The 27,152-nt window shown below is 39.1% G+C and overlaps 1 protein-coding gene across 2 annotated transcripts in view; it reads right to left on the reverse strand.

Moving 5' to 3' along the window:
• The window catches only part of MYOM1 (myomesin 1), a 125,622-nt gene that overhangs the window by 23,295 nt on the left and 75,175 nt on the right, over positions 1 to 27,152 (reverse strand). For both annotated transcript variants that reach the window (XM_069468218.1, XM_069468217.1), the window contains 6 exons: positions 25,524 to 25,650; positions 22,396 to 22,580; positions 17,791 to 17,905; positions 5,794 to 5,950; positions 4,147 to 4,253; positions 3,983 to 4,027 (listed from right to left, as the gene is read on the reverse strand). In XM_069468218.1, the coding sequence (XP_069324319.1) occupies positions 3,983 to 4,027; positions 4,147 to 4,253; positions 5,794 to 5,950; positions 17,791 to 17,905; positions 22,396 to 22,580; positions 25,524 to 25,650 (736 nt within the window). The remainder of the gene's footprint in view (positions 1 to 3,982; positions 4,028 to 4,146; positions 4,254 to 5,793; positions 5,951 to 17,790; positions 17,906 to 22,395; positions 22,581 to 25,523; positions 25,651 to 27,152) is intronic.

The raw sequence follows: 27,152 nt of genomic DNA on the forward strand, positions 1-27,152 counted from the left end.
AGAAATGTCTGGAGACCCCATTCTGGGGAACCTTATATATGAATGAGGCGGTTTCCCAAGAGGCCTGGAGTGGTGATGGAGGGGGAGGGGTGGGCCCTTCTGGAAGCCTCCAGCTCCCATAGTGTTCCCTGTCCTCCCTGAGTCATAAGAATATTGTCTGGGGAACACTGGTCATGTGTACTGCCACAGAGCAAAAACAGTAGGCGCATGAACAAGGATAGCCTGTGTTGAAGGGAACGGGCTCTTAAGTCACACCTAGGTTTAACCAGCTGGGTCAAGTCATTACAGTACTGACCTTTTTAAGGTCACTGTGGAGTTTAAATGATAGATTCTGTGTAAATACCCTATAAAGAACCTGGCTTATTATAATTGCTCTATTGATGTTGGCTATTAATATTTTGGTATCTCTTTTCTCCTCCAGTTGCTTCAACAATACCCTACAACCCCCAATTTTAGAATATAATATATTGACAACTAAGAGAACATGCCAACACATCTATATTTACATGTGTGTCCTTGAGTATATCTGCACACATACAGTGTATGTGGACAAGAGGGATAATAACAAACGTCTATAAATGAAGAACTAGTGTGCAAGATGTTGACAATACCAAAGTATATCCTCCCCCCACAACAAAAATACCGCAAATTCTTTTTTTTTTCTTTTTTTTTGAGACAGAGTGTCGCTGTGTTGCCCTGGCTAGAGTGAGTGCCGTGGCGTCAGCCTAGCTCACAGCAACCTCAAACTCCTGGGCTTAAGCAATCCTACTGCCTCAGCCTCCCGAGTAGCTGGGACTACAGGCATGCGCCACCATGCCCGGCTAATTTTTTCTATATATATTTTAGTTGGCCAGATAATTTCTTTCTATTTTTAGTAGAGACGGGGTCTCGCTCTTGCTCAGGCTGGTCTCGAACTCCTGACCTTGAGCGATCCACCCGCCTCAGCCTCCCAGAGTGCTAGGATTACAGGCATGAGCCACCGCACCCGGCCCACAAATTCTTGATGTACCAATATATATTCAAATAAGCTGCCTTTCTGCAATGCAATTTGGTGTGAATACTGGCAAGACAGACTAAGTTATTTTCTATTTTTAGCTGTATGCATTTTTCTTTTTTCTTTTTCTCAGCTCTAAATTTCCTTAGGCTCTTTTCTCTGGCAGTTAATTTGCTCCAGCAAAATATGTTATTTGTAGGCTTAAGGAATATATTTAGTGGTTTTCAAAATATTTTTGAAAATAGCTTAACACAGGAGAATTTACTGTGTGCCAAAGGATAAAGGAATACTATACTCTTTATTACATTCTGTAAGAAATGAGACCATTTAAAACCTTACAAAAAGCTCAATAAAATGACTTTACTAACATGCCAACATTTACTAAGAGGAAGTGAGTATGAATTACGGAATTAGATATGCTGCTTTGACCCAGTCGTCAGATTGTCAGGTGTGGTTTTTCAGAGGTGTTGTCCTGGTTTTTTGGTTTCTCGTTTTAGGGTTAGGGTTTGTCCTTTATGTTAATCTCTAATAATATGTTAAGCCGGGGATGGAACACTTATGTTTTTTTGGGGAAGTGGGAGGAGATTCCCAGAATCACGCACTTTCCCATTTTCTGTCCTAGTATGGTGGTACCGGAGCTGTCATGGTGTCAGGGGTTGTGAGTTTTATTAATACCATGTGAATGAGAGAAAGGTTAGCTTTGGTCATACGCTCCTAACTTCTGCACATGCTTCTGGTTGGGAAAAGTTCTTAAGTTTTTGTTGTTGTGGTTTCTTTTTTCTGTTTTTATTGGTCCTGATCTTTGGCCCTTGACCACATTCCCCTATAGCCGGCCCTGCTACCTGTATGTCTGTCTACCCTGCCATCTGCATATCCTTATTTTTATCTAACGCCGCCTGCATACTCTCATCCCTTTCTAACAAGATCTCTGAAAATATTAATGTAATGACCTCACTGGTCTGCTAGTGGCAGGGGAAAGAGAAATACTGGAGCTGTCATGTTTAAAATGCTGCTTTAATGGGCTAACAAAAACTCCCTTGGGCCCGACATTCGATACTTGAATGTCAGAGTTGTTTTAAACACACCCTGGGGCTCTCCCTCTGTACCTACCAAAATGCTACAGTGGGTATCTAATAAAAAGATACATGAATTTGTTGCTACCTTCTCTCTTAGCACCAACAATCAGAGTCCTTAGGCTGTGCTAAATAAAATATCTCAGAATAAATGATAGTGATATCAGGCAGTGCCCACTGCCTTAATTAATTCTATCTCCAAGCCCATATGATCATTGAACTCCAGGGAGGCCTAGGTGGCTCGAGCCCAACAGTGACGCTCCACCCTTTCTTTCCATCCTTTGAGCTAAATGTAAATGTTGTTTGGACCAGTTGTTGCCTAGACACTTAATCGATGTTTATTGTCTGGCTGAGATTAGTAGATGCTGCTGTTTCTCCCCATGTCTACCAATGTTTGAGAGTACAAGTGTGACCATGCTATGTGACCTGGAGACACTTCTGCTGTGAGCAGTGGGTTCTAGAATCACTGTTCTGTTTCAACCCATGTTATATTGTTCCTGAAGAGTTCACAGATCAACCAATACCACATTTATTATCTCTTACAGCATCTCTATATGGTAGGTGCTATAAACTATTATGACAGCCACTCCTGGAAGAGAAGCCAAGGCATAGGGAATGGAAGTAAGCTGCTCAGCTTCACAGAATAAGCCAAAACTACAGAACAAGGAGAGTCCAGGCCAAACCTCTACCTTCCATACAATTTTTCAGAATTAACTTTAAAACCTCATTTATGATATTACTTTTCCAGTTTTATGGTGACTAAGCTTGTGAATGCCATGTGGCAGGCTCTCCCTTAGAATTTAGAAATCTGCATCTTACAGCCGCACCCCAGGGACACTCCACTCTGCTGCTTTGCTGAACAAAGTTGGCTTTGAGAACATTACAGCAGAGGCCAACAGTCACCAGCACTCAGCCATCAAACCAATCATTCTTTGCAGATGTTAGAGAAGGTAGGCAATTGATTCTAGAGCAGTGTTTGTTTTAATCACAGCCTCCATTGAGAATTTAGTGAAAGCTGAGAATCCTCTTCCTAGAAAAATGCACATATACAAATATACAAAATTTCACCCACAGTTTGGGATATAGTTTTCTGGATTCTTGAAACTTCTGTGATATAGTTTTCTGGATTCTTGAAACTTCTGCATTAGTAAAAGAGTTATACAATAAATATTAAAATTATTTAAAATATCTTATTTAAAAAAAATGAGTGTATGCTATCACTTTCTATTTGTTTCTCTCGAACTCTGGGGTGTAATTTTCTGGATGTTTCACAACTTTGGCCAATGAGTACTAATAGCAGGAGATTCTATCAGGCCAGTGGAACCTTCCGAGTGACATTTCAGACTTCTTTCTCTTCTCTTAGGTGTCAACTGTGGAATTTAATCTTTTATGTAGAAGGTGCTTTACTGAGGGGGTTGTAGACAGTTCAGAGGGATTCTTTTTCTGACCAAGGCATCTTTACCCTATTTTCCAGGAGTTTGAAATTGGTAGGTATTGTCTTCAGATTGTCTTTATTTATAGAATTATAATTATTCTTCTATTAAGTGCCAACCTCACTAGGAAGAGTTTAGTTTGCCTAAAGAATATATCCAGAAGATAGATATGTGATTCCAAAATATGTATGTAAAAAGTGGAGAACTTAATTACGTAGATGTTACACCTATGTAGCCTAACACTTCTTTATGTAATGGCACGTGGGATATATTTTCTTTGTTAATATCCTTGGTATCTCTGGAGAACAACAGCAAAGGGAAGAACATTACTTCTAGAAAGTACATCTGTAGCTAATGATGTGCGTTTCATTATATGTTCTCAAGAGCCTCTTCTAATCTTGTCAGAGCTGTCATCTGATCTATTCCAGAAGCTGCCTCCTAGAAAGATTGCTAAAATCTGTGAATGTATTGTGGACACTTACCTGGGAACTTGTGTTCTTGGCTGAGAGCAAGTAAACGTTTCAATTCTGTAGGGACAAAAAGAAAACAAACCTTAAACTACTAAAACAAAAGTCACTTAATAATGAAAAATAGTTGAGAAATTAAAGCGACATTAGACTTGTGAATGAACTGATTTGAAACTTACCTTCCTCATCTATTAAGTAGCTTGATGCTATTCCATCAGTGTCTGTTACATCGCAAGAGTAAATGCCCACGTCATCCATCCCAAGGTCTTTGAAGGTTATTTTCGTCCTTCAGAACAAGATATTGTTTTTAGACATGAGGCTGTGTGGGATCTGTGGACCTGTGTTCCACCCTGTCTCCAGGCATTTGCATATGCTCCTCCATTCATTTGGAACACTTCCTCTGTTCTTGCTGAGCTAAAGCCTACCCATTCTTGGTGTCTCAGGTTAAGTGTCATTTCCTCTGGGAAGACTTTCCTGACCTCCTTCCAGGGGGCGATGGTGATACAAGACTGGAGCTGGTACAAATCCCCAATCTCAGACTGTTGCATATCAGTACACATCCTGCACAAGGATATTTAGCTGATCAGCCCTTGTTGGGGAGCCTGAAATTTTTTTCCCTACGTGGCAGAACTTGCTGCTGGTAACCCTGGGTGCCTATGTCCTATGTCATCTCGGCACTTCCCTTTTCTGAACTTATACAGCATCTGTGTTCTCCCCACTGTATAATGCCTGTGATCTGCTTTGTTAACTGTTGTGTTTGCAGCACCAGCACCTTGTCTGGTATTTAACATGTAGAATAAATAAATGAATGGCTCAGTGGTTTAGTTCATGGTGTTTTCTAACTTTGGCAAGTTATATTGCTAGTCAGTGTCTAAGAGCAACCAAACCTTTAAATGTTAAGTGCACATTCTGGAAGAAAAATTTATAGTTTGATTATCTTTTCTTGGGCCCAAAATGTTTTACTTCAAGAACTTTACAGCATAGTGACATAAAAATGTCTTTTAATTATATTCAGTATTTCCTTGCCATTCTCCAATAAAATTGCTATTTCTTTTATTTCTGAGATATATTGGGCTTCATTGTAATAGGAAAAAATACTTACAAATGCTTTGTTTTATCAAATATAATCCAATATGGTTGACACTATGAAAATATAAAGCTCGATAAACTTTTGTTATAAAGCAAAGTAAAACGAAAAGTCAAAATTTTAGAGCTGAAAGGAAGTGATAGATTATAAAATCTCCCCCTCCTGAATTTTACAGAAAAAGAAATCTGAGGTCCATGGAAGTTAAATAGCTTCCCAAGGTCATATAGCCAGCTCCTGGGAGAGCCTGGCCGAGGACTTATCTATCCTGTGCTTCCCATATAGATTTCCTTTCAGTGTACTATTGTATCACTCATAAGTGATGGTGGAAAAAGCAGAAGAGATTATACTTAGTCCTTTTAATTTATCATAACTTGCATCAGCAAGTAGCAAGTTCTTCCTAGTCCCCCATAAACTTCCTCATCCCTATGTTAAGAGATTTCAAAATTTCATAGATAATGAGAATCATCTTTAAAGCTGACTTTAATGTCAGTTAAGCTTTTCTAACATCATAAATGAGATAATATGTGAGAAAGCACTTTAAATGGAATAATGGGAAAAGTACTTTATAAAGATTATTATTTTTAAGGTTTAAGTTGGTTATGATTTTTCACAATACCAGACACAAAATATTTGTGACTTCATCCTCTTATTCCAAGTAATTTAAGTGGGAATCAAAGAGTTCACTTTGCGCTCCTATCGTTAAAAGGAAACACATTATTATGATTGAAATAGTCCTTACTTGTTGCCTTTGCTTTCAACTTCTAGTCGTGGAGAGTCTTCAGTGGACACATAATCTTTGGACCAGATGAACTCGGACTTTGGAGACATCTGATCACATTCGAAATTCAATGAAACGACTCCATCATCGTCCACATGTACAACAACTTCTTTGGTTCCTAGAAGATCAAAAAGAAGGCACTTTGTGGTAAAAATCAGCCAAGTAAGAATTTGTTACCTTGAGATCCTTCATTTTAGCCTTAAAGCAGAGCCTAAACCTGGGCAAGGGAAAAACCCGAAATGCTCACTGTAGACAGACAGTCCTGCTCTACAATTCAACTTTTATACTATAATATGGAATTAAATGAATATGCCACATTTCAACACCACAGATGGTATTGCTTCTCTAGGGCTGAAGAAAAATTGGTTGATGTGACTGATGGTACAGTTATGGGAGCAGATTGATTATAACAGGGGACAAGTCAGCCTTGAAAAAAAGGAAAGTTAAATGATCCTTATCAGGCCATAATTCATAACTTTTCCTTCAATAACAGCCACAGTCAATCAGTCATCAGGAAAAGATAGAAAGAGATACAGAAACCAAAGGGTATTAAAGGGGAAAAAGTAGAGCGACTAAGAATTGCCTATATTCATATGCTCAAAGTTTGTAAGTCACTTAACAATGGAGACATATATGGAAACTTGCTCTGCTGATCACACAACCACAAATCAACTTGAAGATGTCCCTCTAGATTAGAATGATAGCAACTTAGAAATGACTATTATTGAACAAATTTAAATGGAAATGAGTTTCAAGAGATTCAGCTGTTTCAAAAAGATTGGCTTTCGGAATTTAAAACAAAACAATTGAGTTATGGTTTTGGGTTATTTTTGAGTTATAATAAATTGCACCTGCAACTAATATAGCAATTCAAAGAGAGTTTGGACAGTATATTAAACATTCATATCTATGCCTAAATCAGGTTGAAATGCTTTACTCGAATTTATACTCATTCATTTGACAGTCTAAACTTGGTTTGTTTCAGTACATTAGGAAAAATATATTATTTTTAATCTCAGAAAAGTACAGTTTTGTTTTCAAAAAAAGCACAAAAAATCTTCCAGGAGATACTTCCCAAGGCATTGAATGTTTGAGAGAACATTGAATGTTCTCTCTCAATTGTGTCATAAGAGGCCAATATTCTGACCTACTGTCCAATAAAAACTTATCAGTGGAAAAAAAATTGCAAAAGTCCTCCCAGGGGAAGGCCAAGAGGAAACCAGTGACCAAAGAGTTACTGGCAGAAGGATCTTGGTTCCTGAGCCTGACAGTTGATCTGACTTGTGTCCTTACTGATGTGTGCTTCAACTATAAACCTCCAGAAAGTTATTGCCAGTACATGTAAAGCTTAGAGAACACTGGTTCCAAGAGATTTTTAAAAATTCTTTTTTTTTGGCCAGGTGGCAGTGGCTCATGGCTGGAATCCTAGCATTCTGGGAGGCCAAGGCAGGAGAATTGCTTGAGCTCAGAAGTTTGAGACCAGCCTGAGCAAGAGTGAGACCCCATCTCCACTAAAAATATAAAAATTAACCAGGTGTGGTGGCAAGTGCCTGTAGTCCCAGCTACTTCAGCGGCTGAGGCAGGAGGATTGCCTGAACCCAAGAGTTTGAGGTTGCAGTGAGCTGTGATGATGCCACTGCACTCTACCCAGGGTGACAGAACCAAACTCTGTCTTAAAAAAAAATTAGTTTCTTAAACAAATATAGGGTATTTTTATATTTGCCTACATAGATACACTGAAATAATGATCCATTAAAGGTTTGATTGTTCCTTAAATGAAATGTCCACCATATGTTACTTTTAAAGGCTATGTCTTCTCCATTGGAAGTTGCAGAGCATGTTTTATTTCTGTTCCTGAACACATATGACTAATCTTTACATTCCATTGTAGTATAATAAATACTGAACAAATGCTTTTATTAAAACTTAAAAAAAGACTAACACTGAAAAGCGTTGAGGTTTAGGCAATGTTACAATACACAGTTTGCAGGGCCAAGTCACAGAGAGAATGGATGGAGTGATGGAATCTTACTTCTTGCATAATACCTATTTTGGAAGCATGACAGATTGCTCCATTAATCATTCATTATCTTATCTGTAATCCTTTTTTAAAAGGAAGTGAATTATCCACATGCTTGTTGTTTGTTATATTAGAGGTATGAATTAAGGCTACAACAGAAAAATATTGCTTAGGTTAAGAATCTTGCTTTTACTAAAGTGAAAGATTGTACTTTTCTGTGAACAAAAGAGCCACGAAACTGAAAGAATATGGACAATTTAATTAGTTTCATCTTTCTCTCAATTCTGTAGCTAACCTTTGTACTGTAACACCTCACCCATTTGGAACCTTGCCCCAAATCAAGAAGTAAGGAAAATAATCCCTAAGAGCCAGTACGGATATGACAAAGCGCACACACTAGTATCCTGCACACTCACTGGAGAATTCCATAGACCACACTTGGAATCTATTTATACTTTGCTTGAGACAAGCCTAATTGGTTGGTTTCCCTTAGTAGATTCAACTAAAAAAAGAGATAGAAGAAGCTACCATCAGCAGACACACTGAGAATAAGGAAAATGACAGCAAGAGAAGTGGCAGAAAAACTAAAAAGTAGGCTGAAAGACATTATTTAGTATAGGGATAAATAGCTCCTCACCCCATAATGATATTGCTATATAGCAACACTAATAAATAAGGTTTATACTTATGGCTCTGAGGCACAGAAAAAGGTAAATAAGATTCAGTATACTGCATCCAAGAAGATTGAAAAGCACTTACTTAACTGTGTAATATATTTTAAAAGAATTTTCAGCAAAGAATCTTAAAATGAAATTTTAAAGTATTGATGCTTTAGCAGTAAACTTGCAGGTCAATGGAACAATTGGGTATCTAAAGCAATACTTTGTTCAGGTTTTCAAATGGCCAAATTTGATCCCAAACCCATGTGACTTGGAGAATAGGAAAATCCTGTTTAGTTGCTGTCTCAATTGCCTCAGTTACTGAGGGAAGAATATAGAGCTGAATCCTTGAAGTACTGTGGACCCTCTGTATCTGCAGGTTCCACATCCATGGGTTCAACTAATCCCGAAAATATTTAAAAAAATTAAATATAACAATAAAAAATAATACAAATAAAAAACTAATACAGTATAACAATTATTTACATAGCATTGACAACATATTAGGTATTGTAAGTAATCTAGAGATGATTTAAAGTATACAGAAGGGGCTGGGTGTGGTGGCTCATACCGGTAACCCTAGAACTCTGGGAGGCCGAGCCGGGAGATCGCTTCAGGTCAGGAGTTCAAGACCAGTCTGCTCTGAGCAAGAGCGAGACCCTGTCTCTACAAAAAATAGAGAAATTAGCCAGGCGTGGTAGTGTGCACCTGTAGTCCCAGCTACCTGGAGACTGAGGCAGGAGGATTGCTTGAGCCCAGGAGTTTGAGGTTGCTGTGAGCTAGGCTGACGCCACTCTAGCCCGGGTGACAGAGCAAGACTCTGTCTCAAGGGAAAAAAAAAAAAAGTACAGGAGGACGTAGACTATGTAAATACTATACCGTATATAAGGGACTTGAGCATCCATGGATTTTGGTACCTGCAGGGAGTTCTGAAACCAATTCCCTGAGGATAATGAGGGGACTGTATTCTGGAAAATTAATTTATGTAGAGCACTTGGAGATCTTTAGTGAAAATGTAGAGTAAAACAAAAGATGTCGTTTTCCTTTTTTTTGTAAAAGATGTTATTTTTAGGTTCCAAGCAGTATATGTATTTCTACCTCAACCTATGAGTCATACATCATTACCTTACAGCTGACTTGTAACATAAGAAATGGGATAATTTATACTTTTAGAAAAGAATGTGGTAATTTTTCCAAGTCTTGGGTTAGAATTTACAATTTAAAACTAAATAATTGCTCAGGGAGACAAAGTAAGAGGTAAGGATTATTTGTAATGTCATCTAGTATCTAAGAGAGTGCGCCTCATCTGTGAAGCTTTCCTTGATTAATCACGTCAGATCAGCACATCTGTAACATCTGTACTGGGAAGAAAACAGGCATGAATATTTCTTCAACTTATGCACACATAATTGTGGCTATGATGAGTGCTACTGATTGATTTATTGAAATAATGAACAGTAAAACGGACAGATAAAGAACAGTTGCAACTACATTTGGCAGGCACTTAAGGTCTAAAAATCAAAACTCATTGAGTATTTGATTGGATTTTCATTTTTCAAAATGTTGCACTGGTTGTTTAGTTTATTGAGAACAGCGTTAAATTCTACAAAGACAGGGATGTGTCTTTCATATTTTCCATACATATTTACATGTGCCAGGGACTGGATTGAAAAAACAGCTTTAAAAGAAAAATGGCAGTTTAAAATTGCAACATTTATTTTATCAGAACTTGTCTTATTAAAGCTAAAGCTTAACAACAATGCTTTCACAAACAGGTGAGAGGAATTAAAAGTACGAACAAGGAAAATATTCCAGGGGCACTGGGTTTCCTACTTAATTTTATACTCAGAATTTGAAGCTTAATCTCCCTGACAAATCAGTGATGCTGTCAACTAACTGAAAGTATCATTCTAAAAGTAATAATAATCTCACACTTCTGAAATACCAAATTCACTGAAAATATTTCAAATACTAGTATTTTAAGCATATTTCTGGAGTCCCATCACAATTCTCATTAGAAAATGTTTAGTCAAATAACTTAATATTGCAAAGAAAGAATGCACTTGAAACCATATCATTGTGTAAATGTAAGACAAGGTTATTGTCTTAAAATGATGAATGCAACAAATTACAGTTCCTTTCCTGTTCGTCACGTGAATTATAATACTGATGCTATCATACCCTTTCAATATGGCGTTTCAAGTTCAAAGCCTTCTGTTACTGTTTGGTTTTAATTAATTTGTTAACATAGTTCTTTGAATAAAGGCATTTTTAAAAGAGTGACTTAGTAGACCAAGTTATCTGTAATGGGAAATTAAATTGACATTGACTTTGGAAAAACCATAGACTTTATCCTGGGTTTATGAATGGGGAAAAGGATGTTTTGGGGAAGTATTTTAAAGAAATTACTTGGGACAACAAGAAATAAGTGTGAAGAAGCAGAAGTTTAAAACAAAAAGATATCTCTTGGAAAATTTAAGAGTAGGAAAAGCAAGTAAAAATGATCTCAGAGTTGTTTTTGCATCTGAAAAGGAAGAAAATGTAGGATTGTAGATTTCTATTTATATAATAAGAGGAGGTAGACATGTTAATCTGGAGAGCCATTTTTTCACATATTAAAATCTAAAAGGAATTAACAGTGGAATTCTTTAAATAAGGGGTCCCGGATATTTGGTAGGCAAAAAATTCTATTGCAGTTTTACAAAAGATACATGATATTCAAATGGATGATTCTTTTTGGAGATGCTCTAGCAAAACCAAGACCAATGTAATTAACCTATAAATCAATGACAACATTTCTAACATTCCCCAGGCTAACCTACAGGACAGTGCCGTGGGTACAGTGTCGCAGAGAAAGCCTGAGAGGAAGGTCTAGCTACAACATCCTCAAATTTTCTTTTTAGAATGTCCTACAACTTAACTAAGTGTTAGGTTTGTTCCAGGTGGGAACATGAAAAGTACGTATGGGCCAGAATGCGGTTAATAGAAAACTGAGGTGGCCACGCACGGTGGCTCACACCTGTAATCCTAGCACTCTGGGAGGCCGAGGTGGGAGGATTGCTCGAGGTCAGGAGTTCAAGAGCAGCCTGAGCAAGAGTGAGACCCCATCTCTACTAAAAACATAGAAAGAAATTAGCTGGACATTTAAAAATATACATAGAAAAAATTAGTTGGGTGTGGTGGCACGTGTCTGTAGTGCCAGCTACTCGGGAGGCTGAGGCAGTAGGATTGCTTGAGCCCAGGAGTTTGAGGTTGCTGTGAGCTAGGCTGACGACATGGCACTCTAGCCTGGGCAACAGAGTGAGACTCTGTCTCAAAAAAAAAAAAATAAATAAAATAAAACTGAGGTTTGTGAATCAATAGCCACAGAAGTCTGTAGAGTCCCCGAAGGTTGTAACCTAACCTAACAGACAGCTGCAGCCAGAATTCCTATCCCCCCTGATAAGGATGGAACTACCCCCCTCCCTTATCTCTACAGGATGAGACTGACCCAGGGGTCCCAGAAATTGGTTGCTTAAAAATTTTTTTTTTATTGCAGTGGCTGTTCTGGCCCAGGTACTCACTCCCCACTGAGAAACCCTCTATAAAACGCAGGGCTTTTCCCTCCCTGCATCAGGGTGGGCACTTTTTCGTCTCCACCCATCTGCACCCAGATGCCCCAAATAAACAGTATTTTGCTACACACGAGGCTTCGTGTGTCTGTCTGTCTGTCTCTCTCTCTCTCTTTCTCGGCTCTGGACCTAACACTAAGCTTTTGCCAAGTGCTGAGCTTACTGTCAATTAATTCATGATTGATCTCTGATAAATGCCTAAAATATACATTCTCTAAAGTTGATTAATGCATGGTGAAAATGGCTCAGATAATTATGGGCAGGAAGCAAGTTTGTAGTTCTGTTATCAAAGTATTAATAAAAGAATTCATATGGCTATTCTCATCCAGACGAAAGGCCATCTCATTTTCCCACAAAGTTGGGCTGGAAAAGTGGACCAAAATTTGGCATGACTTAGATTTTTCTCAAAAACAACCTTTGAGTCTGTTCAAAAACATGAAGATTTCAGTTAAGATTTCAGGAGATTTGTGCACAGCAGATGAAAGAGTTGTTTTTGTTTTTGCCCGAAAAGGATTTAAGAAGAATGTCTCTAGTCAGCTCCTCAACCCTAAACGAATCTTTAATATGGACACAGAGATATCTGATTGCATAGATGACATTTTAATGGTGCCCCAGACTACGAGGAACCTACCCTATGTAAATGGGTTATGGGTAGCCCAGGGCTAAAATGAGCTATTTGGAAATTAACTCACTCCATCCTACTTTTCTCTCCCTTCCAAAAAAATGATGAAAAAAATAGATAAAATTTAAAAGCTGAAATAAAATCACAGTAAACTGTTCACTTTCCCATACATTTAATAATCTGATATGAGAATTCTTTCTCACATAGTTTAAGGTCTTTTGAATCATCATGAATATATCACTTTTATAGGCTTTAGATATTTGTCCTTCTCCATGGCGTGTGTGTGTGTGTGTGTGTGTGTGTGTGTGTGTTGATGTTTTAAAAACTGGAGAGTGGAACAGGACAGAAGCAGACAGAAGTGAATTAATGCAGTTGGTCCCATGTAATACTGAGCCTCCTCCTGCTTCAGATGAATACTGGTGGCTGACCTGGTGCCAGCCTGGTGTCCACATTGGAGACCGCACTGGACAACTCTTTCCTACCTCACCCTTTATAACCAGGCATGCATTACTAGATGCCTAGGGTTAAGTGCACACACTGAAGCTACAAAACACAGTCACACTCACTGGCCAAAACATGGTAGTCATTCATTATTTTTTCAATGAATAGATTAACTACTATATACAAGATACTTTGCTAGGCTCTCAGCATATATAAAGACAAAGTTCCTATTCTGAAGGAGCCCACAGCCTAATGCACTGTTCTCAAGCCTGCTTTCACACTGGAATTACTCAAGGAGCGAAACAAACAAACAACAATAAACCCATGCCCAGGAGCTCAGCCCAAGAGATTCCTTTTTTTTTTTTTTTTTTTTTAAAGAATGCCTTATTTACCATCATCAGCCCATCAGCCCTAGAGATTGTGGTTTAATTGGTCTGGAGTAGAGTCTGGATATCATCATTTTAGTATTAATATTTTTTAAAAGTTCCTGGCATGATTCTAATGTACAGCCAAGGTTGAGAACTATTGTCCTAGAGGAGTGAAAGAGATCAGTTAGGAAGCAAATATAAGTGCAGTTTTCTAAATCAGCCAGTTGAACTTATCTTTAAAAGTCAGCCTGGTAGGGAACCTGCAGCCTTAAGGCCACATGTGGCCCTCCAGATCCCCAAGTGCAGCCCCTCGACCCAATCCAAACTTCACAGGACAAATCCCTTTATTAAAAGATTTGTTCTGTAAAATTTGGATTCAGTCAAAAGGTGGCACTCAAGGATCCAGAAGGCCACATGTGGTCCCAAAGCCGCAGGTTCCCCACCCCCTTGGTTAGGAGGTTGCCCACTCATTCCTGACTCATTGTTCCTCCTAGTACTGCATTCTGCTAACCTGCCTTGCTACTCATGAGCAAGTCCTAACTTCCTGTTACCCACTTCCTGCTTGGGACTCTGACAGGTGTTGGGGTTCTGCAGCTCATCACCTGGGATGAATATCTGCAGCCTGTGTGGCCAGCTATTTCTTGCCCTCTAGATCACCTGCCACGCCTTGGCAGGCCTCTCTTGTCTTCCATCTGATCTTACCTGGCCTCCACCTTCCACCCCAGGCCTGATACAATCAACCATAGATACTGTTTTTAAATTACCAAACACCAAGAAGAGAACATCCTTTTATGTACCAACAAATCTATATTAAATACTTTCAGCCTATTCTTTTCATAGGCTTCTTTAGCTAACGAATTTCTTGGTAAAGCACAACACATTTAGACAATTATCTAGATCCTCATTACCGGCACACTTAGACTTTGTAGCAGTGGCTGGGCTCTATCTACTTGCATATTATTTGACTTCAAAGCGACACCAGTGATCCTAGCAACCCCAGTGGATTAGGTTAACTTTTAACTAGAATTCCAATTACACTTAAAGTATCATGTTAGATGTATTTGTGGTTTTCTGTTACATGATAAGCTTTATTTTCCATCAGAAATTTTAATAATGCATCCCCAAAGAAGTTGTTCTTCTGAAACAACAAGTTTCACAACCCAAATCTTGAACTTGATAACATCTCCCCTCTGCCCTATCTATTCTAACATAAAATAAATACGTGGGTAAAAGTAACATATTGATATTTAACAAGATGAATAAATACAATTTTAGACTACATAGAAGTTTTTACAGGGACTTATACGATCTCAAAACCTAGTTTATAGCCTGTTGAGCTATGGGGAATATTTTATGAACATCTATCCTAGCTCTTATCATCCCATGCTGCAAACTCTGGCTTTTCAACTAGATTGTAAGCCCAGCGTGCAGGGACCAAATGGCACCCGGCACCCTGAGCTCAAGAACTACATGTGGCAAGAATGAATGTGCCTGTTGCATGGAACACAAATCCAAATGTCACCGGGATCTTGGTCCTTCATAGGGAAGCATTTTGACTTCCCAGGATTCCTTCCTAGGCCCTGAGTGAGTGGTTCACGGATGGGTTAATAAGATGCTCCTCAGTGTGTCAATGTCTGCTGCTGTGTGGTTTATAGTTATATCCTGGGAATAGAATGGCCACAAAAATGACGTGTGATGCCTTATTCTAAGTCCGTGAAACAAAACTCTGACCCAGGAGATCACCAGAAGATCCTTTTCTGGTGGCAAAATTTCCCTAGTGATGGTTCTGTTATTGTCAAGCCTGGACATCTGTCATTCTGAGGCTACAGATGAGAAAATAAGAAATTGATTTAAGCTTTCTTCAGTCAATCAGATTTGGAATCCATGGCTTAGAGGGTGCTTTTGATTTGCTCATGCCTAGATTAAGAGTTTGCTTGTGTACCAATCTAAATATTGTTCTTAGGAGGATATTACAGATTCTGCACTTGGTTCCTCAGGATGCCCCTTTGAAACCCTTAATATCCATACAGTTGTCAACTGAAGAGTCTGGTTTCTATAGGAATGTGTGTCCTGGTGTCTTTGTGTGTTACTTTTTGCCTCTGTATACATTCCTAGCATTTTTTATTTTCTCATTAAATTTTGCAAAGCTTTGCTATATGAAGTGCAATACTCTCTCCAGACACCTACCACACTTTTGCTTAAGAAGATCACTTCAGTTGGACACATGTCTAGAGAGTAGTTATAAGAATAGCTGAAAACACTTTATAAAGAAATAGAATGGGCCGGGTGCGGTGGCTCACGCCAGTAATCCTAGCACTCTGGGAGGCTGAGGCGGGAGGATTGCTTGAGCTCAGGAGTTTGAGAACAGCCTGAGCAAGAGTGAGACCCCATCTTTACTAAAAATAGAAAAAATTAGTTGGGTGTGGTGGCACGTGTCTGTAGTGCCAGCTACTTGGGAGGCTGAGGCAGGAGGATTGCTTGAGCCCAGGAGTTTGAGATTGCTGTGAGCTAGGCTGACGCCATGGCACTGTAGCCCGAGTGACAGAATGAGATTCTGTTTCAAAAAATAAAATAAAATAAAAATAGAATGAAAGGAGCTGATATTTCCCCAAAGGGTACATTTTATATACTTTTCAAGTAACTAATAGGGAAAGCAGAGTTTTCTATGTTTATGTTTCTTTCCCATCAGGAAAAAAATATTATATTATGAAAAAAATATTACATTATGTATCTGCTCTTTGTTTATTTCAGTCTGAAAACAGGGACAGATGAAAGCAAAAGGGCTTGGACTAGAATGAATATAAACTTGAAATAATTGGGTGATTTTTTTATCATCTTTCATTTCCACTATTTTATGTAACTTTAGTGAACTGAAATATATGATAACTTTGAAAAATGATACAGGTTAAATAAAAGAAATTATTATGTAATTATGTGAAACTATTTGGGCAATGAACACTGTAAACTTTGTTCTCATAATAAAGGAAAAGATTGTCTTCTCTGGTCCAATTGTGGCATCTCTTGCAGTTGGGAAGTGACGGCTGCCTCAACTGTATGGACTATTCAGTTGGGAGCTGTTGGTTTAACCCAGGGGTCAGCAAACTATGGTCTGTGGGCTAAAGCTGGCCCATTGCCTCTTATTGTATGGCCCGCAGGCTAAGAATGGTTTTCACATTTTTAAACAGTTGAAAAAAATCAAAAGAAGATTAATATTTCAAGACATGGGGTAATTATACAAGATTGAGCTTTTATAATGTGTATAATGCCTCCTATTACATAATGCATATAACACACATGATAAAGCTTTATTAGAACACAATCATGCTCATTAGTTTATGTGTCCTTTATGGCTTCTTTCATGCCATAGCAGAGTTGAGAAGTTGTGACAGAGGCCATATGGCCATAGAGTAGAAAATATTTACTATCTGGCCCTTCACAGAAAAAGTTTGCTGACCTCCGTCTTGAGGTAATAGCTATAATTACATAAATCCTACTTTCGTTTAAGGTCTGTGCCTGCACACTGGACTGTTCCAGCTCTGCCTATGATTGGGAAAATATTCTCGTGACATTTAATCAATGGCTAAGGGATAATAGAAACGATGTCCCAGGAATGTGGCCGGATGTAGTGGCTCACGCCTGTAATCCTAGCACTCTGGGAGGCCGAGGCAGGAGGATTGCTTGAGCTCAGGAGTTCAAGACCAACCTGAGCAAGAGCAAGACCCCGCGTCTACAGAAAACAGAAAAATTAGCTGGATGTTGTGGTGAATTCCTTCCAGTCCCAGCTACTCAGGAGGCTGAGGTAAGAGGATTGATCACTTGAGCCCAGGAGTTTGATGTTGCAGTGGGCTATGATGATGCCACTGCACTCTACCCAGGCAACATAGCAAGACTCTGTCTCAAAAAAATAATAAAATAAAATAAAATTGTAAAAGAAAAGAAACAATATCCCAGGAATGTATGCTTGAAACAGTTGGTCCAGGAAGCATAACTTGATCAAGAACTTCCCTGTTTTTAGGTCTGAATCAGAATAGCCCCCGGACCACTTCAAACCTGGCTCATCCCTGTCCTGTGATGGGATTAATGATTGTCATGTCCTAAGGTCATTACTTACCAATTATATTCGCATAGCACATGTTGACGATTTTGAAAATTAGGAAAACTACAGAAAGTTAGGTTGAACATTACTTCGGTATCTTACACAGACGAGATTAATTTTAACGAAAAAGTAAAAGCCCACCTGGATGGGTCTCTGCCACAACAGGGCCAGCGAGGTCAGATGGCTTCCCGACTCCTGCCTGGTTTATGGCTCGAACGCGGAATACGTAGCTGGCACCCTCCTTCAGACCTCGCACCTGGAAGAAGCAGGTATAGAAACAATGGGCAATTTATGTCATTTAAACAGATGTGCTCTTCCTCTATAACAATGATTTAGTCACCTAGCACCAAGGGTGCAGGACTTGTGTTCTAGACCTGATTTTGTCAAAGACTCAGAGGTGACTTTAGTTTTAGACTTTTGTCTCTCTAGACCACTGTAAGTAGACAAGGAGTTTCCAAGATCCATTTCAACTCTGATGTTCTTTCCTTTTCATATAATTTAATGGTTATCAACGTCAGAAACAGAGACTAATGTATATATCCTTTAAACGAGTTAGCCACCTTATTCTTTGGTCAAAAAGACAAAATAGGCTTGGTGCACTGGCTCACACCTGTAATCCCAGCACTCTGGGAAGCCAAAGGGGGAGGATGGCTTGAGATCAGGAGTTTGAAACAAGCCTGACCAACATTGAGACTCATCTCTACAAAAAATAGAAAAATTAGCCCGGTGTGGTTGCATGTGCCTGTAGTCCCAGCTACTCAGGAGGCTGAGGTGGTAGGATCCCTTGAGCTCAGGAGTTTGAGGTTGATGTGAGTTATGATGATGCCAATGCACTCTAGGCCGGGGGACACAGCAAGACACTGTCTCAAAAAAAAAAAGAAAAAATACAAAGTGCTCACTATAGCATATATGTTGCCTTTCCTCCCAGCCCCTGATCATTTTGAGACATTCCATGAATAATTTCAGACAAAATTCTTGGCAAGAGAGAATTAAAAGCATGGATCAAGAACATTTTCCATTTGCTTAAAAGCATTTAAAGCACTAGAAAAAAAAAATTATCCCTGTAAATTTAATAAAGGTGTCTCTCACTAAACAGACATGAAATTAAAATAATTGTGAATTTAAGTAACTGATGAGTAATCCGAGTGTATTAAAATTCTAAATACTCAAGTTGTTAATAATCAAGATGTTTGCTGCAAACCCAATACATGTGTGCCTCTAAGCATCACAAAGAGTTGTTAAAAAAAAAATTTATAATCTATTTTTGTATAGCAGTCCCACTCATAGTTTTTGTAACTTTCTTTGGGCTCTGCATACTCTCATCTTATCAATACTGTTAATATTTTATTGCAAATTATCTTTTTATTTTTAAAACATGTGAGTTTTAAAAGCCATATTCTATTTTAAGAAGGAATTTGTTGGCTGGGCTCGGTGGCTCATGCCTGTAATCCTCACATTCTGTGAGGCCAAGGCAGGAGGATTGCTTGAGGTCAGGAGTTCGAGACCAGCCTGAACCAGAGTGAGATCCTGTCTCCACTAAAAAAAGAAATAGAAAAAATTAGTCAGGTGTGGTGGTGCACAAAGAAGATCGCTTGAGCCCAGAAGTTTGAGATTGTAGTGAGCTATGATAATGCAACTGCACTCTGGCCAGGGTGACAGAGCAAGACTCTGTCTCAAAAAAAAGGAATTTGTTACATACATAGGGCATAATTTTGTATGCCTAAAACGTATGATGGAAATCAATATCAAAAATGTGATTTTGGCCGGGCGCGGTGGCTCACGCCTGTAATCCTAGCACTCTGGGAGGCCGAGGTGGGCGGATCGTTTGAGCTCAGGAGTTCGAGACCAGCCTGAGCAAGAGCGAGACCCCATCTCTACTAAAAATAGAAAGAAATTATATGGACAGCTAAAAATATATATAGAAAAAAAAATTAGCCGGGCATGGTGGTGCATGCCTGTAGTCCCAGCTACTCGGGAGGCTGAGACAGAAGAATTGCTTGAGCTCAGGAGTTTGAGGTTGCTGTGAGCTAGGCTGACGCCACGGCACTCACTCTAGCCTGGGCAACAGAGTGAGACTCTGTCTCAAAAAAAAAAAAAAAAAAAAAAGTGATTTAAATCAAACAATGCTAGAATAAATTTATTTAATTAAGTGAAGCGTTTGTGACCATGTATTTAAATGAGCTATGCATTAAATTGTTATGTTTTTAATCTAATTATTTAATTGTATTGTGTTTATGACAATAGAATGTCACTATCTTTATAGTGATAGCTTTCCCTAGAGCTTAATGGATTTTTGAAATGGATTTTAATCTGTAAATGAACTTGAATTTAGGCACAAGCTAAATGCATAGATTTTTGATATATTTAAATTCTATGCTTAGAAATAATGCCAGGAAACGGTGGCTTTCCAGAAAGAAACAGAAATATTTCCTTATTGTGATAAAAATAGACCAATAGCCAGGTGCCTGACACATCTGCACCTGCCACTTAGGTAACGTGTGGCTGTGAGTCAGACTGCAACGCGTGCAGGAAGTGTATTCTTATTCTAGAGTCCAGTCGCCGGGATGACAGGAGCACCACTCCACTCCTCCATCACCATGGGGGCAATGACCACTGGTCGCAACAGCATCACAAATACGCAATCTAGATAACTGATCTGTTTTCCTTTTCTTGGATTTTTTTCCTTCCCTATAATTGCTGAAGGAACTGCATTCCTTTGCCTCCTCCACCCAGGTCCCCTATCCCTTCCAATTACTCCCTTCTCACCACCTTGTCTCATTGGGTTGTAATTACCAATAAAAAAGGAAAATTAGGAAGTGTGAACTATGTTTGGTTAAATTCTTTTGGTTGAAAGTAATGCATCTTTCACTCTTTCTGGGAACGCCTAGTCACCAGATGCTGGAATGAATGCGGGTGCTTCCAGCAGAAACCAGTTAGCCCATTATGTTCCAGCTGCAACTGTGGTAAAGGCCATTTGTGGAGCTCTATCTCCTGTCCTCACTGAAGTTTATCATAGTATATTTCCTAATAGGTAAATTTTTTTCTGTTATACGCTTGAACATTTTTTGGGTAAAAAACATTCAGAAGAATGCATATATGCCAAAATGGTTATGGGAATTGGAGGACATTTTTACTTTCTTCTTTATGCTTTTATTGTTTGAACTTTTCATCAGAGCATGTGTTAGTTTTATAATCAGAAAAAATCAAAAATTCTATTCTTACTTTAAAAGCTGTTGATATACAAGAAGACCATTCATTTCCTTATGGAAGTTCACTTCTAGGTTTGTTAGGTATATACAACCTCAGTCTCTCTCTCTCTCTCTCCTCCCTAAATTTGCCTTTCTTCTTTTTCTTTTCCTACATGAGTGACATTAGCCACTCTTTGATGTGTTTAAACTCTGTTATTTTTCTGGGTTGTTGGTCTCCTTTGCTTGGCTTCTCACCTTGTTTGTGTCACCTAAGTCAGGTCCAACCTCAGGCTCTTGGCATCCTGTGTGGTGGCAGATTGAGGACTTGGAAATCTTCATCCCACATACACCCAACACCACCATCCAGGATGTTTCCAATCTTTATTTTACACTGTTCTTTGGGGTTTTTTTTGAATCTAGAGGCCTCTGAACTCATCTGGACAATCAAATGGCATCCTAGGCTCCAATCCTTCCCTGACTTTTTCTCCTCCTCATAGAAAAGATGACCTTTCTTATTTCTTCAGAATTTTGTAAGGGTCTGGAGGTCTGATTGGCATATTCTAAGTTGAGCTAATGGCATGTGCTGTGTAATGATCTGTGGATCATCTCTCCTGGAGGATATATTTAAATTGTTTATAGCGACTATAAATGCCTTAACCTCAGAGAGTGGCTGACAGATGTCATGGAGCGATCTTTTAGACCAGGTATATTTTGAATATCTTCCAAGGCCCACCCTATTCTGCCATCAGACAGGGCTGTGGGAATGCAGTGTGCAAATTTCTGAATGACTGTGGTGAAATCACACTTCATTCTAAGTAATAAGTAATAGGATCATATTCCCCGTGGTTTTTGAGGCCCTAGTGTGGATTCGGGGTCTCCAGGTGCCATTGCTAACAATAGGAGAAAACATTCTTTTGAAATTTCCATTTGGTACAAGTGAGAGATTCAGTGGCTATAGCAGAACAGTCTTTGGTAGACAGAGCTGGGAACCGGGTCAGTTAGCACACCCTAGAGGAATCTGGAAGGCAATGACACAGATAACAATGAGGACAAAGGCTGAGAGTTGAGCGAACCCATTCCACTAACGTGAGCACAAGCTGGAGCAGGTGAAGTGACACAGGGCATGACTCGACAGAATCAGCAGTTACAGGATTACTGGAGTGAACGCTGTAAAAAGAGCGCCCTCAAAAATAATCAGAGATATGAATAAAAAAGTCACCTTTTGAGGATGGTAAACAGTAATGTTTTAAGACTGAGTAACAAAAATGTGAGGTGGGTAAGTTGCAGCAAGGAGGGAAGAGCTGCAGGGTGTTTTTCAAAGCCAGGCTGAGGAATTCAGGTTAAATATAAGCAAACTGTTTCAAGCCTCAGAAACTCAGAGACTTTCTCCAATCCCAACCACTATCAAATGGAATCTTACTGGAAGCCCAAATATGAAACAGACCAAAGCATAGATATTACGTTTTATCTTGCTAACTTTAAAGTTAATATGATTGATTCAGCACTTTTCCCTTTTAAAGGAAAAAAGGGTATTGCAAAACCACGAGCACCGTCTTACCTTCAGGTATATGTTTTTAATAGCTGCCTTGTTGAGTCCTCGCCACTGGTCATCTTTGGCACTGGCCTCCTTCATGTCCACGAAATAACCAGTGACTGGAGTCCGCCCAGAGTGGACTGGAGGTTTCCAGTGGAGAACCAGAGAGTCTTTCCTGACTTCACTATACTTGAGACCTTGTGGTGGTCCTGAGACAGGGAGAAGCCAGTGAATTATGAAAAAACAGAAATCATAATGTAGATTAGAAAACTCAAGTATGTATAATTTAGAACCACATTTAAAGTTTGAAGGCTGAATCTCATACTGGTGTCTTTTTTTTTTTTTAAATCTAGCATGCCCATGTAAATAGGTATTCTGTGGTCTTTTCATATCAAGTTTCCACACTGCTCTACATCAGCCTAAGTCCCTTCATGGACACAAGCGGGGAAGGCCACCTCAAGGTGTCTCTCTGAGGCTGGATCAAAGTTTGCCTTATGTTGTCCTCAGGCTTGTGTTAGTTGTAAGGACCTTTTATCAGAACAGTTTGAGCTAGTTGCAGATTCAGTTCAGACTATTTTTGAGTGATAATCTAAAAATTCCCCTCAATCTCAAACAGTATGAAGAAAGCAACTCTATTTGATGGCATATGACTATAGACAGTATTTAATAATAGTCCTTTTGAAGGAAAAAGAAATAACTCCTAATTAGAGGGAAATCTTTCCCCTAAAGTACATATCCCACAAATGGGTAAAAACAAATGACAGCTAACGGTTTACAAAAAACTTTAATCAAAATAAATATAATCAACCCCATAGAACCTGAATCAGTGCCAGATACTTCCAAGTATTTTTACATTCATTTATCTCATTTATTCTTAAGACAATTAACAGAAAGCTCAGAGAAGCCAAGTAATTTGATAACCCTCTGAAAGGAGAAAGCCAGAATGTGCCCCGTATGAATGTCTTCGCATTATCAGAAGAGTCCACACTACTAAGCGATTGCTCCTATCTTGGCATGACCACCAGCCGCTATGAAGGTAACATATTTATTTTCTTTTTCCCTCTCCCCCCCCCTTTTTTTTTTAAATAACAACTGACTTGTAAACAGCCAGTCAAAAATCACCCAAAGTGACTCACAGTGGCCTAAAAGCCAACTTGTACAAGCACAGACTCTATCATGCCATGCTTTGGTGTTTTGCAATTGATAGTTCAATATTTGTTTGGCCCTTTACCTTGGATTATCAGTTACAAATATGCGTCATTCTTGTCTTCCAACATCTGGGATGAAAACATATTTAAATATTAACACCAAATACCTCATACTAGTGTGGCATGTTCTATTTTGCAAAGGCCCTTTATGACCTAGATCTTGTGTCATCCTTAGAACCTGGCGAGGCAACCAAACAGGGACACTATCCCTACTTTACAGAGGAGGGACTATATCTGCTGTTGCCTAGCATCTGTAGTCTAGGGGGAAAAAAGGCCCAATTTCCAATCTTAATTCTGCCACTTGCTACTTCTGTAACCTTACATATATTATTTAACCTGAGTCTCGGTGTTTTCATCTGTCAAACTTAAGGATGGCAAAACATTCTTACTGCTCTCTCCTTTAAGAGCTTTCTTTCTGTAAGACTTGCCCGACACCACTCAGGGAGCCAAGGATGGGTCCGAGAAGCCAGGCTGTCGGGAGGGTGGAGGACTGCCCCCCTTCGTTTCTTCTACGAGTCAAGAGTGCTCACCCGACAACATTTTTGGTCAACTCCATCACTTTCTATTGAAACATTTTCTACAGGCCTGCTCAGAATTTCTTAGTCTCTGGTCACTCACATTTCACCTTATTCAGGAATTGCAAGAATTTGGAAACAGATCCACTTTTGTGCCAGTGGCAGAAAGAACTTAGGAAATATCCACTGGCTTCAAGGAGGTGCAAGGAAAGGCAGCGTGTTTGCCTCTTCATATTTGCTGAAGTTGAATGAGCACTTGAACTTCTCTTGAGTTTCATTTATAATCTTTTTATTCACACTGTACAGAGAAGTGATGCCGATGGGAGCTCACTTAGTGAAGGCAGCATGCTCACTCTTAAGGGCACGGGGTTTCAAACAGAGGAAATGGGGAACTGGGGCAGGGGTGCTGCCCACTAGGGGTCCCCAGTGTGGCCTGGGGCTCTAACGTGGTCAATGGTGGTGTGATACCAGTTGTTAAATACGTTGAACATCAAACCCAGATGGGAGCATTTAGTCATCCTGTGGCACTCAAAGTACTTGGATCTCTGAAGTCAGTACCACTGGAAGCAAAATAAAATAATCCACCAAATACATTAATATTGCTAGTTTAAATCTTAATGGCTTAGTAAATTTGTTTATATTCAATTTTTAAGTATGTTTGGTTTTATAGCTCTATAAAAGTTCTAAGCATAGGTTGGTTTTTCTACGTACTTCCGATTTTCTTCCCTGCCTACCCAACCACCCCCATGACAAACTCCAAAGGAAATTATTTGCCCAGTTCGTGATCTTTCTTGTGATTCAGAGTTTGGGAAATGTAGAGAGAGAGAGAGAGAGAGAGAGAGAGGATTGGAGAAGTGGAGAGAGGCGAGTAAGGGAAGCCAGCCTTAAGTTCTAGCCAGGCATGTGAAATCCATATACAAAGTACGGTAAAGAGCTGGGAGAGAGGCTGGAGGAGAGAGATGCCAAGGAGGCTGGGTTTTGAGAGAGATTTTGGGGAGCTGATAAACGAGAGGCTTCCAAGCAGTGGGAGAATGCATGAGAACTAGGGAGTGCAGGAAATTTTTGAGAAATTTTGCCGTGGGATATGAATTGGATGCCCTTTAAAAAGCAAAAGCAAAGATCAGAATTCCTTTTAAATGCTCATTTGCACTCAAACTGTGTGCTTTTGCCAATCCTACTCTGTGCAAATGCTGAGCTATGGGGGCTCTAGGATTTATTTGGAACACAAGCATAAGGAATTTATGCTTGGTTTTACATTGCTACCTATTATTTAATGTTGTCATAAAAATATTTTAGGTAAACATGAGGCACCAAAAGAATTCTTTTCCCTTAAATGTTAACTATAAAATACTTTAATTTAGTTCCAAGTTAGAGGTGCTGTTGGAAGAAACTCCAAGCTGCAGCGATGGGACATGATGTCCCCATTTACCTGGGACAGCAATGGTCCACTCTTCACACTTGAAGCACTCGCTCACTGCTGAGGGCACACCCAGCCCAGCGATGTTCATGGCTGCCACTTGGAACTGATACACCATGTTTTCCTTCAGGTCGCTAATCTGCAACATTGACAACATCACAGACAGTGAATGTTTCAGGTTTGTTTTTTTCTAGTTGTTCAACATTTTATTTACCCTCTGTGTCAGACACACCCACAGGTGACCCTCAGTGAGTCACACTCTTCTGTAATCTCCTCCTGGGTGTGGGTGAAACCATGATCTGCTTGTAGCCAATAGAATACGGCAAAGGTATTGGAATATCAGTCTTGTGATTGTTTTTTTTGGTTGTTGTTTCTTTGTTTGTTTTTTTGGTGCTGTGACTCAGATTGGAACCCAGTTGCTGCGGACACATCAGTCTTGTGATTGTATCACGTCATATGGCAAAGGAGAAGGAACATTACAGATACAACTAAGATCTCCAATCAGCTGGTTTGGGGTTAATTAAAAGGGAAACTACCCAGGATAGGCCTGACTTAATCAGGTTAAGAACTCTTAAAATGGGGTTTGGACCCTCCCTGAGAGAAACATTGCCCCGATGGCCTTGAAGAAGCAAATGCCATTGCTTCTAAACTGCCTAGCCACTCCCATTTGGAGAAGGGTGGCGTCTAGAAGTTGAGGCCTCAGCCCTACAGCTACAAGGAACCAAATTCTGTCAACAACCTGAATGAGCTTGGAAGAGGAACTCAAACTCCAGGTGAGAATGCGGCTCAGCTGACACCTAGATTGTGAGCAGAGGACCCAGCTACGTCATGCCCAGGCTCCAGACTCATGGACACTATGACATAACAAATGCGAGTCATTTTAAGCCACAAAATTTGTAGTAATTTGTTATGCAGCAATAAAAAGCTAATGCATGTACAGATGAACATCAAATGAGTTCTAAGCTAGGAATCAAAATATTCAAATTCTTGTAATGTGTCTGTTCTTTACCGAGTGGCCTGAGTGATATCTCATAACATCACTTCTAAATATATAAAGCGACATTTTAAATGAGTGAATTTTATGATATATGAATCGTATCTTAATAAAGTGAGATTATCCTGCAATTTTCTTTTCCTGTACTGTCCTTGTCAGCTATTGGTACCAAATCAATTTTAATCTCAGGATAATCTTACTCATGAACATAGAAGCAGAAATCTACATGATAGCTAGCAAAAAAAAAAAAAAAATCCAGGAATATGTAAACAGAGTGTACATAATGTCCAAGTTGAGTTTATCCCAGGAATGCAAAGTTGTCTTAACATTAGACAATTACCAGAATATACCAAATTAAAATTAAAGGGAAAAATCATATGATCATCTCAATAGACTCAGGAAAAAAAATTGATAATTTTAATAAACTCTTGACAAACTGGGAATAGAAGGAAACTTCCTTTAACTGATGATAGATGTCTATAAAACACCTATAACAAACATAATACAGTACTTAATGGTGAAATGTTGGAAGTTTTTTCTTTTAGATAAGAATCAAGTTTAGAATAACCAACATTACATCTTTTATTCAACATTATGCTAAAGACTCTGGGTAGAAAATAAGGCAAGAAAATGAAGTAAAAGATATA

This window comes from Eulemur rufifrons, chromosome 5, assembly GCF_041146395.1.
Source record: "Eulemur rufifrons isolate Redbay chromosome 5, OSU_ERuf_1, whole genome shotgun sequence".
NCBI lineage: Eukaryota > Metazoa > Chordata > Mammalia > Primates > Lemuridae > Eulemur > Eulemur rufifrons.